General features: G+C 65.9%; 4 protein-coding genes across 4 annotated transcripts in view; 2 read left to right on the top strand and 2 right to left on the bottom strand.

Moving 5' to 3' along the window:
- Positions 1-2,736: 2,736 nt before the first annotated feature.
- Positions 2,737-4,004, bottom strand: EMIHUDRAFT_438044 (hypothetical protein; the record flags this gene model as incomplete). The annotated part of the gene is made up of 2 exons (XM_005762190.1): positions 2,737-3,410; positions 3,643-4,004. Coding segments are annotated over 2 exons (438 nt in total), but the record flags the coding sequence as incomplete, so codon positions are not given.
- Positions 4,005-4,761: 757 nt separating this feature from the next.
- Positions 4,762-5,682, top strand: EMIHUDRAFT_438046 (hypothetical protein; the record flags this gene model as incomplete). The annotated part of the gene is made up of 1 exon (XM_005762191.1): positions 4,762-5,682. A coding segment is annotated over exon 1 (699 nt), but the record flags the coding sequence as incomplete, so codon positions are not given.
- A 146-nt stretch (positions 5,683-5,828) lies between these two features.
- EMIHUDRAFT_465376 (hypothetical protein) lies at positions 5,829-11,107 on the bottom strand (the record flags this gene model as incomplete). Its single annotated transcript, XM_005762192.1, has 5 exons — positions 5,829-6,986; positions 7,054-7,556; positions 7,679-8,731; positions 8,987-9,428; positions 10,707-11,107. Coding segments are annotated over 5 exons (3,555 nt in total), but the record flags the coding sequence as incomplete, so codon positions are not given.
- Positions 11,108-12,940: 1,833 nt separating this feature from the next.
- The window catches only part of EMIHUDRAFT_438048 (hypothetical protein), a 5,550-nt gene continuing 4,920 nt past the window's right edge, over positions 12,941-13,570 (top strand). Inside the window, exon 1 of the mRNA XM_005762193.1 lies at positions 12,941-13,438. Coding sequence (XP_005762250.1) covers positions 12,959-13,438 — 480 coding nt within the window. The 5' untranslated portion in view covers positions 12,941-12,958. The remainder of the gene's footprint in view (positions 13,439-13,570) is intronic.

The following is a 13,570-nucleotide window of genomic DNA, read 5'->3' on the forward strand; positions in this document are numbered from 1 at the left end:
CTCTCGGCTGCTCTCGGCTGCTCTCGGCTGCTCTCGGCTGCTCTCGGCTGCTCTCGGCTGCTCTCGGACCAGCGGTCAGCCGGAGCGACACGGTGTGCGCCACCAGAGCACACGAGGTGGATGTCGTGCTTGCGGCCCGCCTGCGCAGCCGGTATCAGCAGCCGGCAAGAGCGTGCGTCCTTGCACTTGTTCGGCGCGTGCGAGAGCAAGGCGTACATCCGCACGACCTGAGTGATGCCTCGAATACCTCGGCTACACCTCGGCTACACCTCGGCTACACCTCGGCTACACCTCGGCTAGACCTCGGCTAGACCTCGGCTAGATCTCGGCTAGACCTCGGCTAGACCTCGGCTAGATCTCGGCTAGATCTCGGCTAGATCTCGGCTAGACCTCGGCTAGATCTCGGCTAGACCTCGGCTAGATCTCGGCTACATCTCGGCTAGATCTCGGCTAGATCTCGGCTAGATCTCGGCTAGATCTCGCCGAGTAGGACGTCTCGACCGCCTCGGGCGCGTGCTCCGGCGCAGCGATCACGCAGCCGGCCTAGTCCCATACCTCCAGAGTGTCGAATCCAGTGTGGGCTCAGCTCGGTGGGTGGTGCGGTATCACGCGGCCACACCTCCACCGACACCCCCTCCGAAGTCACTCCGCACGCGGTGCCATCGGGGCGGTACATCAGCCCGTCGACTGGCCGCCCGACGAGGGACGCGCCGCCGTGCTGCGCGAGCACCTAGCGGTGGTAGCAGTAATAGTAGTAGTAATAGTAGTAGTAATGGTGGTCGTCGTAAGAGTAGTAAGTGGTCATCATAGTAGCTGTAGAAGTAGTAGTAGTAGTGGTGGTAGCTGCGCGAGCACCTTGGCCGCGCCGCGAGCGAAGGCGGAGCCGCTGCCCTTGACTGGGTAGACGTACCTATTGGGGGCGGTGGAGAGAAGGCCTGTGTGGGGGGGGGCGGGTCCGACAAGGACACCGCCGTCCTCGACCCGGGCGCACGCACGGGGGGGGGGAGAGGGGGAGAGAGGGAGAGGGAGGGAGAGAGAGAGAGAGCACACCCCCCCCCCCTCTCCCGTTTCTCCCATGACGCTAAAGGCACGCACGGCGACGTCATGTACTGGAAGGTCTTGAACGAGCCGCGGTACCGCTTCATGGCTCGCACAAGGTCGAGGGCTGTCCGCTTCCGGAGCGGGCGCGTTGGCGCGCCGGGCGCCTGCGAGGAATGAGGACTGATCGATCGCCTCTCATGAGTGAACGTGCGCTTGCCGCCTGCGCGCTGGAAGTCGCCAGCGCCGGGACGGGAGCACGGCTGGAGGTGCGGCGCATTGAGCGCAGAGCTTGAGCACAGAGCGAGTACAGAGCGAGTACAGAGCGAGTACAGAGCGAGTACAGAGCGAGTACAGAGCGAGTACAGAGCGAGTACAGAGCGAGTACAGAGCGAGTACAGAGCGAGTACAGAGCGAGTACAGAGCGAGTACAGAGCGAGTACAGAGCGAGTACAGAGCGAGTACAGAGCGAGTACAGAGCGAGTACAGAGCGAGTACAGAGCGAGGGAGACGTGTCCTCTCGAGCGCTGGCTGGGAGACCAGGACACTGGGTCTTCCGCTTCTAGGGCCGGCCGCCTCGCCCAGCCCAGCCGAGAGCAGCTGCGCGGTCTCGGGCGCGACGTCCCAGTAGCGGAAGAAGGAGGCTGCCGACATCTTGCCGAGCGGCAGCCGCTTCTTGGACAGCCGGCCGGCGACGTACCTGCAGTGGTGTTGCCGTGACGTGACGTGATGTGATGTGGCGTGATTTGGAGGTGTATACCGCATCTATTGACTGTGGGGATGCCGCGGGCGTGTCGTGATCGCGGGCGCATCTCTCGGCTATATCTCGGCAAATCTCGGCTGACGGCGCACGTGCCCGGGACCGACTCGTCCCACTTGTCGAGCCAAGCGAGGAGGAGGACGACTTTGGGCTTCTCGAGCGGCGGCAGCGAGCGCGTCTTGAGCACGTCCTCCGCCTAATCTCGGGTGATCTCGGGTGATCTCGGCTGATCTCAGCAGCGAGCGCTCTTGAGCACGGCCTCCGCCGTCACGAGCACGCGGTGCACGTCGCTCGATCCGTCGGGCTTGGTGCGGTAGAGGAAGGAGCGGTGCACGCGCCGAAAGTCCATCTGCTGCCACAGGCCGGACGACACCAGCATCTCAAGCTCCTTGCCGCCCGCCATCAGCACCTTTGGAGCGACGTCTGCCGAGTACTCCTCCGGTGTTCCGAGCTTCAGCTTGGGCTCGGGCTTCTCGCCGGGGGCGCCCATCCGCTCGTACAGCTGGCCGAGGTCGAGGCTCGCCGCCACCCCACCCGGCGCGCGCCGCGGCTCCAGCTGCAGCACGCTCTTGCCGTTGGACGCGAGCAGCGATGCGAGCAGCGACTCCTTTGGCCCGGAGCCGAGGACGACCGCGTCGTACCGCTTGTCGAAGGAGGAACGCCAGCTGGTAGCGTCGCTGGCTGTGGCCGAGCCCGAGATCGAGGCAAGCAGCAGCGCGAGGCGCATCGGAGACGCCAACGACGAGGAGGCGAGTGGCTGAAAAAATGGCACTTTTTCGGTGCTGGTAGCCCCCCCAAAACAGGCGCGCGCAGCGCGCCCAGGGGCGCCGCAGGCGCCCCAAGCGGCGCGGAGCGCCGCCGCAGGCGGCGGACAGCAGGTGCGCGAAATTAAACGCCATTTTCGGCTCCGCGGTTTTGCCACTAACATTGAAATCCGGTACAAAACGACTTAGCCGAAACAACAGACAGACAGACAGAGAGCACACACGTTCGAGACGGGGGTGCGCCGACCACCGTCGCGGACCCAGTAGAGCTAGATGGTCCCACATGATGCGCCCTTAGCCTCTGAGCTCGTCCTAGACGTTTTAGGGAAGCGTGGGCAGACCAGAACGCGGCCACGGCGACGCTCCGAGGCTATCAGCAGCGCTGGCGGCGATCGTGGCGACGGCGCCTCGCCGCTGCAGCGGCACAGAATCGAGGAAGTGGCGTTGGTGGCAGCATCAATGAGATATGAAGGCGGCCGTAATGCTGGTGGCGCCTTCGAGGGCGGCGGGGAGGGCGGTAGCAGCGACGGCGGTCGAGTCATGTGGCAGGGGTGGCAAGATGCAGCAGGGAGGCTTGAGTTAGCGACGCGGGGCGGTGGCGTGCCAGCAGGTAAGCGGCGGCGGCGGAGAGCAGGTGCGCGAAATAAAGGCCAATCTTGAGATATCCATTTTGCACCACCTTTGGATTTCTGGTACAAATTGACTTGTGGATCTTGAAGGCACGCGCAAGAGCGCACCAGGCAAGTTGACTCAACCTCGGATCTCGCTGCCGCTAAGCGTGGCGTCGATTATCAAACGAGCGGTGACAGTAGCGGTGGCAGCGGCGGCAGCGTCGACAGGAGCACCTACTGCAGTGTCAAATGTGAGCTGGGAGGCGGGAGGCAGATGCAATAGGAGCGGGAGAGTGAGATCGTCAGCCAGCAAGGCAGACCTTTACGGCGCGGCTGCGGGCGCGTTTGCAGTGACATGCGATCCATGTGGCAGCAAAGGCACGGCGGGAGTAGCGCGTATGCAGGCTGGTGAGCGAGGGTGGCGCGTCGCGAGTGGCGGTGCAGCCAGTCGGTGGCGGGTGCTGGCGACCGGCAGAGAGATGCAGACGGCGCGAGAGATGACCCTGCGGAGAGGCGAGGTGACGGGCGATCCGCGACGGTGGGAGAGGGCTGAGCATCGCCATGTCTCGCTCCGGCACCATCTTGCCGAAGCGCAGGCCCGGGAAGGCGGTGTTTTTGATGTAGCGGAGCCGCGCCGTGTCGTGCTTGTTGTACCGCCCTTGGCGGCCGGCGTAGCGCTGGTGCACACCGTGCAAGATCGACTGCAGCTCGAGCTGGTGGCTGACGATGTCCTCGCCGCTCTGCAGCGCCGGCGACAGGCACATGGCGCCAGCAGAGAGATCTGCGAACAGGGCGAGTCGACGCTGGCAGGTCAAGCAGCGTCGACTCGCTACCAGCAACGAATGGGTACCCTCCCCGAAAAAATCCCGGGAGCCAATTTTCGAGCGGCCCGGCGTCCGGGAGGTGTCAACAGCTACGAACGTGCAGAGCACCGTGAATAGCAGCCTGAATTCTTGCGGCACGCTGGCTAAACTTGGGTTGGCAAAGCGCACGACGACCGACCCGGCCCGCCGACATTCGGGTCGCCCTCGCGCTTAGCGGGAAGATTGGCATCTCTCACGGGAAGACGCGACCAACGGCGACGGAGAGCGACCTCATCTTCAACCTCTCGTCCCTCTGCCTCCAGCGCAACATCCTTCACCCAAAGCCGGGCCAGATCGTGACAGTTTTTGTCCACTCGTGGGATGTGCCATGGAGAGACCGCATCGCGCAGGCGTGTGAGTGAACTAGACAAAGGTAGCCGGCGCGAATCCGCGTCCACATCTCAGCAGTCGGGGACCCGCATAGACACATGTCGTTCCTTGCAGGCTTTGAGGCCGGCTGCCTATCGCTTCGAGGAGCAGCGCTTCTTCCGGCCACCCACGACCCCGTCGTCCGGATTTGATGTCGCGTGCCGCCCGCCCGCCGCGCCAGTCTCCCGTTTTAGCAAAAACATGTATTTCTCTTTCCACCGGCTCGATCCGACTCCATTTCCGGCTGGTGTCGCTCGCCTGTCGCTCGGGCGCCGGCGGAGTTGCTTTTCCGACGACCAAGTAAATCGCGTCGTGCGAGATACGGCCGGTGTGTGCATTAGTTTACTGATGCCTTGTCTCCACTCTCGCATAACATAAATAAGTAATGGACGACGAAAACAGCAATTCTGACGACGACTTCTGCTCCTACTCTCCCCGCTGCGCAGCCGCCGCGGCGCCCGGGCACGCGCCTTTCGGGGCCCTTGCCCCTTCGCGCGGCCCAGCGCCTAACTAGCGCTGCCCGGGGCGCTGCCCCTGGCACGTGTGGCCCCTCTTTGGCAAGCCGCACACGCGGCAATGGTAGACCCCCTTTGGCTTGGCGGCGTCCGCCCCGCCGGCGGAGCCTGCGCCTCGGCCGCGTCCGCCGCGCCCACGTCCGCGTCCGCGATACGCCCCAGCCGGCGGGTGGCTGCTTGCCGCGCCATTAGCCGACCGCGCTCCCGGGCTCGAGGTCGCGTCGCGCAGCAGCGACGTGGAGTTCCAGCCAGGGGGCAGGATGCGCCTGCCATCGCCACCGCCCGCGGGGGGCGTGACGCTACCGCTGGCGGCGTGCCCACCGGCGGCGGCAGGGCCGCCGCCCCCATTGCCTGCCTCCGATGGTGGCCGGCGGGCGGCTGCCTGCGACCGCGGCGAGAGCGGCGGCGGCGCTGGCGACGCCGGCGCTGCCCTCGGTGGGGTCGACATCTGCGGCAGTTCGAACTCCTGCGATGCCTGCGAGGCGTTGGAGTCCTGAGATGCGCTCGATCTTGCCTCGGCCGGCGGCGTCGCATCCTCGGGCTCCTGCGTGGCGTTGGGGTCCACGCCGCCGCCTCCGCCGCCTCCGCCGCCTCCGCCGCCTCCGCCGCCTCCGCCTCCGCCGCCTCCGCCGCCTCCGCCGCCTCCGCCTCCGCTTCCGCCGCCGCCGCCGCCGCCGCCGCCGCCGCCGCCGCCGCCGCCGCCGCCGCCGCCGCCGCCGCCGCCGGGCTCCTGTGTGGCGTCAGCGTCGTCGTCGGATTCACCGATGTCCATGCCCTGCAGGCGCTCTCCAACCTCGTCCCCGACCCCCCTCTCGCCCTCGGTCTCCTCCTCCTCACCCTCCTCCTCCTCCTCGCTGTGGTCGCCACCCTCCATCGCGCTTGACTCAGAGGCGGTGGGGGGGCCGGCTCTGAACTGGCCATTGTCGTCGGCCAAAGCGCCCGCCGCACCCGCCTCGTCCGCTGACGCCGCCTCGCCGGCCGCGCCCGCTGCTTTCGCCGCGCCCGCCGCTCCCGCTGCTCCCGCCGCGCCCGCCGCTCCCGCTGCTCCCGCCGCGCCCGCCGGGCCGAATGCGAACGCGCCGTTGTGGGACTCGACCTGCTCCAGCGTCATCGGCGGCGGCGACCTGCCTGCCGGCGGCGGGTGCGCGCCATCTCTCGCCTCGGCGGCGACCGCGTCCGCGTCCGCGCTCACCTCGGCCACCGCCCTGCTGATGTCCGCCTCGCCTCGCACCGCGAAGGACTTGACGCAACCGCCAGTCTCGTCGAGGGTTGCGAGGACGGGCAGCCAGCGGCGGGTGGGCTCGCCGCCGTTCCGGCCGGTGGGCAGCGCGCACGAGAGGGAGAGGAAGCGCCTGGCGCGCGACATCGCCGTGTAGAGCAGCCGCACCTTCTCGAGCTGCTGCGCCTGCACCTTGTCCGCCAGCGCCGGGTCGCCGCCGCCCGAGCGGCAGAAGATGCTCCAGCCAAAGGCGGGCTGCGCCTCGTCCGTCTTGGTCGAGTCGTAGTTGAGGCGCACCACGCACACGACGTCGCACTCCCACCCCTTGACGGAGTGGATCGTGCCGAGCGTCACGCGTCCGTACGGGGGGTGGGGAGGCGGCGGCGGGTCCTTGTCCTTGCGCTCGGCGTAAGGGATGCCGGCGTTCTTCAGCTCGTCCATGAAGTCCGTCAGGTGGCTGCTGCTCAGCGCGAGCACGCTCATCTCGCCCCACGCCTTGCCGCGGTCGCGCCACATGCGCAGCTGATCGAGCACCAGCCGCACCTCGAGCGCGTCGCTCTCGCACCGCACGCGGTAGGCGGGCAGACCGCCGGCGTGCACGCTCCGCAGGGGCGGGTCCTTGGCGCGCACCAGGCTGTACGCGCACACGAGGCGCGTGGTGCTGCGGTGGTGCTCCGTGAGGGGGACGCACACGAGGCCGCCCGCGCGGCGGACTGAGGGAGGCAGCGCGTCGTCACGCGGCAGCAGCGCGGCGAGCTCGTCAAACTGCTTCGCCTTGAGCGCCTCCATCAGCCTCGCGTTGGCACCGCGGAAGCCGTAGATCGCCTGGTCCACGTCGCCCACGACGGTGAGGCGGCACTCGCCTGTTCACAGCTAGAGGTGTGAAGAGACGCTGTTCACAGCTAGAGGTGTAGGTGAGGCGGCACTCGCCAGCGTGCGAGGCGAGGCGCAGCACGAGCTCGAGCTGGACGGCGTCCGTGTCCTGGCCCTCGTCGAGGAGGTAGTGCGCCCCTTGAAAGGCCGGCGGCACGCCCTCCCTCCGCACCTTTTCCAGCGCCTGCAGCGGCACCTCGTTGATGTGCAGCCAGCCCTTCTCGCGCGCCATCGCGACAAAGCGCCGCACTGCGGGCGGCGCCTCCTCGACGCCCTTGCCCGAGCGGCAGTAGGCGTCGAACGGCCCGCTGCAGCCGAGAAACTCGCTCACTGCGGCCGACAAGTCGGAGTGGGACACCTTGCGCGCCGCGGCGCGCAGCGGCTCCATGCAGTCCCACTCCTGCTCGTAGGCGCACTTCGCCTCGTCGGGCACTCGGTCGCCCTGGGGGCCCGCGGTGTTGAGCCCGGCCTTTGCGCACATATCCTTGCACAGGTGGCGCAAGGCGCCGAAGTCCTTGCCGTCCAGCGGCGGAGGGTGCAGCACCTGCGGAGAGGGAGGGGGGGGGGGGGGGTCGCCCTCCCTGAGACCCCGTGTGTGGCGTGTCTGACTGTCACTGTGCTGTCGTGCGATTCGGGCCCCCCGGGCCGTGCTTTGACGTGCGGCACCTGCGCCCGGAACGCGGCCTGGAGGCGGCGCAACCGCTCCTCAGGCCACTGCTGCTCAAACAGCGCTCGGAGCGCGAGATCCTCCGCCTGCGGCGGCGACATGATCTCGGACCTTCCGAGCAGGGCGAGGGAGAGGGCGTGGATCGTCGACACGCACGGCTGGCCGACGATCGTCGGCATCTTGAGTTTGATCCGAGCCTTGAGCTCGGCCGCGGCGACGACGGTGAAGGTGATTGGCCGGATCTTGTCCGCCGGCACGCCGCGCGCGAGGAAGAAAGCGACGCGAGCGACGGTCGTCTCGGTCTTGCCGGTGCCGGGGCCCGCCGAGACGAGGACGAGGACGTTCTCCGGCGCGGAGGCGGCATCGTACTGCGCGGTGTTGAGCCTCCACGGCTCGGAGCGCTCGCACGGCGCCAGCCGCTTCTGCGCAGACGCGGCGCGCAGCTCGTCGCGCAGCTGCTTGCGCACGCTTTCCGACTCGGCCTGGCCGGCGGGCTGATCGACGACCCGCGCTTCCGCCGTGACGACCTCCATGGGCTGCGGCGGCTGCGGCGGCTGCGGCGGCGGCGGCTGCGGCGGCTGCGGCGGCTGCTGCTGTGGCTGCGGCGGAGGCGAACGCTGCTGTCGCGAAGGCTGCTGCGGCGGTGGCGATAGGCGACGATCCTCAGACCACTTCACCTGCCCGAAGAAGAAGGTGTAGGGCGTGCCGTACTGTATCTGATACCTCTTGACCATGTTGCAAACCTGCTCCAGCATGTTGCGTACGGCCGCCACGCCGTGCGTCCCCTGGAGCTCGACCCAGCGCCGCAGCAGCTCCTCGGTGACAAAAAAGCTGGGCGCGTCGGGGTGCGGCTTCGCGCGGACGGCAGCCACGGCCTCGTCCACCGCGGCGAGGATGGTCGGGTCGAGCTGCCCGCGCAGAGTCTGGAGCCTGCCCTTCGCCTCAGCCACCTGCCGCGCCCTCTCGGCGAGCGCCGCCTGCTTTGCCAGGTGCGCCGCCTCAGCGGCAGCCGCCACCCGCTCCATCTCCTCCACTCCGTCCTCGCTGAACGCCTGCGAGGCAGCGGCAGGCTGCGAGGCGGAGACGGCCGGCGGAGGAGGAGGAGCGTCAAGCTGCGGAGCGGCAAGAGGCTGCGGAGCGGCAAGAGGCTGCGGAGCGGCAAGAGGCGGCGGAGGAGCAGCCGTAGGCGGTGGAGCGGCAAGAGGCGGCGGAGGAGCAGCCGTAGGCGGCGGAGCGGCGGCAGGCTGCGGAGGGGCCACACCACTGGGTGCCGCCGCCGGTGGCGCGACCAGCGCCGGAGGTGGTACCGGAGTGGCCGCCGCCTCGGAGCCACCCGCCGCCGCCGCCGTCCCGAAGGCCGGGGCAAAGGAGGGTACGCTCGACGGCGCCGCACCCGATGCGCAGACGCTCGGGAGCGGCAACGCGCCAGGGGGCGGAGCCGCCCAGAGCGCCGGGGGTGGCGCGGCAATTCCCTCCACCGCGCCGAGCGGGGCCGCCGCATTTTGCTCGGAGGCTCCGGCGGCGGGCGCCCCGGCGGGCGGCTGCGGGGCGACCCACTCCTCGCCTGCAAAGGCGACGTAGACCTCGTCCTCGTCCTCGATGTCCTCGACGTCGATCTCGCGGCCGCGCTTCTTCCCGCGGAGAAAGAAGCGCACGATCTCAGGCGCCCCTGGGACGGCGCGCCCGAGCTTGTTCGCTGCGAGACGTACGAGTTCGGCATTGTCACACGGATCAGGCAACCTGATGCACCTGCTCGAGGTGGAGCCGTTGGCGAAGACGTCGATACGTCGGCGCTTGCTCCCGAGCATCGTGTCCTGCGTGTTGGTGTGTCGAGCACGCGCGTCGCGCGTGCCGCGCGTCGAACCAAAGAGTTGGTTGTCCCCTCGTGGACAGAGTTGGCCGCGTCCAAGGCCCTAGCTCATAAAAAAAGTTGTTTAGCCAGGACTCAACATACTCGTTCTGTTGCAGCGAGAAGCGGCGAGAGACTGCGAAGAGAGATAGGAAGAGGCAGACTCCCTAGGGTGGGCGACGGCTAGCTCACCACACACCTCTCCTTAAAATCCCTGTGTGGTGGCGGCGTGCCGTCCTCCCATCCCTCCCTTGGGTTGTCTGTTTTCTTTCTTTCTTTTTTGTTCTGTTGCCGTCCCAAACTGTCACTCCCCTTTCTCCCGGCCGGGGCGTGGGGCGCGCGCGGGGGCGGCGGGTGTGCGGGATGTCTGTGGGCCCGAGAGCGATGTGTGTGTGTCCGCCTTGCGTTTGTTTTCATTACATTGAAGGCTAAGCTTAAAAAATTTCCTCGATGAAAAAGAATAAACATGAGGGTATTCCCATATTCAACTAAAAAGACGCACGTGCTGAGTGGCAGCTGCGCTGGAAACAAGGAAGACGCGCGTTACTTACATAGTGTATTGGGGCGCTGCTGTAGTCTTAGGCGTCATCACTTCCGTCCAGCTCTGGAGCTGCGTCCCCCCTGCTGCCGTGTGTCGCGTGAGAGCTCGTCTGGCACTATCTGTGGTGGCTGCGCCGTTCTCTCCTGTCCGGAAGATCTCCTCCACGGTGTAGACGCCACACAGCCGCAGTCGGCTAGGGCAGCCAGTCACCAGCCAGTCACCTCGACCACAGAGATCTCTATGGCTTTGGCGAGAGATGCGAAAACCGCTCCCCCTTATCCCACTACTTTGTGTGCGTGGAGACGTTTACCTTACCTAAAGCCGGGACCTCACCTTTGTATACTAGCTCTGTGAGGCCCACAGGCACAGCTGGAGCGTGGAGGCTGGAGCGCATGCTGGAGCGACCGAAGAGCCCGCACCCATGCCCGCACGTCAATGATACTGTGTTCAATCGACACCCTACTTACATGTACATGTACATGTGCTCACTGCGCACTCCTCCGGGCGGCCTCCTACGCCTCGTGTCAAGTCCACAGTAGTGAGTCCGCCGTCCAGCTAACTCAGCGCGTGCGGCCGGCTGCTGATGCTGCTAGCCGCGCCCTGGCCGGCTCGGGTCGGCACGACGCGGCCGGTGAACTGCACAGTGGACGCAGGTGCCGGCGCTCGCTCCTTTCGCAGATCCTCGAGGAGGATCAACGCCGCGTCGAGTGCCGCCTCGGTGTCGTGGAGGTCTCCCTCCAATTCATCGATCTCGGCGCCTTTCGCCTCGATTGTACGCACGGCCGCCTCGAGCTCCGCTGTGAGCTCATTAATGAGCTCATCAAAGGCCGGCGGCGTGCCTCCGCCGCCAAGGCGATCAATCATGATGCGCTGCGCCTCTATCATCAGCCGCGCTTGCGCCAGCTCTGCTGCGGGATCATCCGAATGGCCCTGTAGAACGACGGATGCGCGGCCGATGCGTACGGTGGTCGGCCGCACCTCACTGCCGATCGGAAGGGGAGCGAACGCAAGCACGGCAGCGGCAGCTAGAGGGAGCATCCAAGCGGGTGCCAGGGTGCCAACAGAGGGACGTCAGCAGGAAATTTCAGACACTGTGGCTGGCCGTTAAATTCTTTTTACTAAACTCTCTCTCTCTGTGCGACAGGCACCAAGCCACCAACACGGGCACCCTTACTAATAATTGAGAACTCAACAGCACACCTGACGGAGGCAACAAACAAAAACACAATGGTTGCTAAAAATCTCTCTCGGAGACATCTCGTCTTCTGGACATCTTCGGGACATCTTCTGGACATCTCTTCTGGACCTCTTCTGGATCTTTTGGACATCTTCTGGACATTCTTGGGACTCCGAGAGAGTTCTTTTGTTTATATTCTTGGGACTCCCAAGAGTGGGGCGCGATGCCTAGCCCTAGGCAACCCGCATCGTGGTGGCTGCCGAATGCGGCTTGACCGGAGCCTCGGGTGTCTTCTTGCAGACCACCTTGAAATAGACGAGGAGGAAGGCCAGTCCGAGAACAATGAGCACAAGCAACGCGGCGGCGAGAATCACAACCAACCAGGTCAGCACGTCCTCCTTCTCTTCAGTACCCGGCGGCGATGGCAGCAGTGGCGGAAAGGGGGGAGGGGGAGGGGGCGACGGGGGCGGCGGAGGAGAGGGCGGCGGCGGCGGGGATAAGACCGTGCTCTGGCCGTAGGTGTTGTCACCCCAGCACTCTGCGAGCGAGTTGTCCGAGCGGATGGCGCAGGTGTGGTACCCGCCCGTGGCATCTCTCTCGCCGTCGGCGAGCTAGGGGCTCGCGGACGGCCGAATTAATATAGTGTACAGCCGTGAATGTGAACGAATGGTTTGACGTGCGTCCGTCGGTCGGATCCTCCGACAAGGTAGAGACGCCCGCACCCACGGCTTGTCTTGTTTCCCCACCCTCCCTCCCTATGTGTGCGCTGTCGCGTTTGTGCGCTGTCGCGTTTGGGATGTGAGGTTACTGACTGCACTCCAAGTGCTCCAAGGGGTTGGTCCTGCAACGGCGTCTCGTGCGGAGCAGTGGTGTGCTGTCGCGCGAGTGTTGCAGCGGGGGTCGAGGGACCTTTCCCCCCTTTGCAATTAACAATGCTTTGGAATCTATGTGTGGACATGACCTCGAGTGGAGCCCCAGTCCTCGACAGGCTCTTGCCCATGACATATAAGCTGTTGCCCATGACAGGCTGTTGCCCCTAACAGGCTGTTGCCCATGACATATAAGCTGTTGCCCATGACAGGCTGTTGCCCCTAATAGGCTGTTGCCCATGACATGTACAAGCTGTTGTCCTTGACGGCTACTGCCCATGACACTCGCGTAATACGCTGTGGCCCAGCGCTCGCCGCATCAGCAGGGTGCACTTGGAGCACTTGGAGTGCAGTCATTAACCTCATCCAGGGCCGGGGAGCTAAGAAGCGCACCCAGCGGGCCGGATGATCGGCATCGGGCTACGGGCTAGAGAGCCCTGACCCCTAGGGGGGGGTGCGCGTTCGCAGGGAAAGGGCCGTAAAATAAATCCGAGGGTTGGCCCCGCGTACCCCGGTTTCCCTTAACTGCAGGACGCGCCCTGTACTCGGAGCTATTTAATGGACGGCAGGACAAGCTCCTCTTGTAGCTCGATCGGTCACACCGCCATCGCCGTCGGGGAGAGGGGGGACGACACTGCTCTGGCAGCGTGCACCTCGATCCTGTACCGTGTTTGTTATGACCCCCCCCAATGAACACACCAGTGAGGGTGGGCGAGACGATCGAGGGGTCCCGTACCATGCGGAATCGACCCTATCCAGTGCTCAAGTGCTCAATGATCACGCGAATTTCTCTTTGGAGCCGGCCGGCCAAGAGCCATCCAGCCGCGCCGTTGCAAACTCTCGATGACCGAGCACAATGAGCGCCTTCTTTTGGAGATGGAGATGAACCCCGCGCTCCTCCAGGGCTCTCACCGCGAGCAGTGGGAAGCGATCTCCGACCTCGACTCCTTCTTCAAGCGGGTGTACAATTACTTTGACGAGCGCGGCCTCCGGTGCATCCTAGCAGGCCGGCTGATCAGCCTGGGGATGCTCGCCTTCACCATCGCCCTGTCCGCCTACCTGGCGGAGGCCGTCAACTGGGACGGGCTCGTCAACGAGTGCGTCGACGAGAGCACGTGCGCCGGCGTCAAGCTGCTGCGGGATGACTCCTTCCGCTCGCCCTCGCCCTTCCTCGTGCTGTTCCTGCTCGTCTTCTCGGTGTACTGGCTGTGGATGCTGCTCCACTTCTTCTGGGACCTGCGCGCCCTCCTCGAGATCCGCTCCTTTTACCGCCACAAGCTCAACATCGACGACTCGGAACTGCTCGTCGTCAGCTGGGACACGGCGCTCTCCCTCCACCCTCCCTCCCTCCCTACCTCTCCCTCCACCCTCCCGCCCTGCCTCCCTGCCTCTCCCTGCCTCCCTGCCTCTCCCTGCCTCCCTGCCTCCCTGCCTCTCCCTGCCTCCCTGCCTCCC

This window comes from Emiliania huxleyi, assembly GCF_000372725.1.
Source record: "Emiliania huxleyi CCMP1516 unplaced genomic scaffold EMIHUscaffold_69, whole genome shotgun sequence".
Lineage (NCBI taxonomy): Eukaryota > Haptophyta > Isochrysidales > Noelaerhabdaceae > Emiliania > Emiliania huxleyi.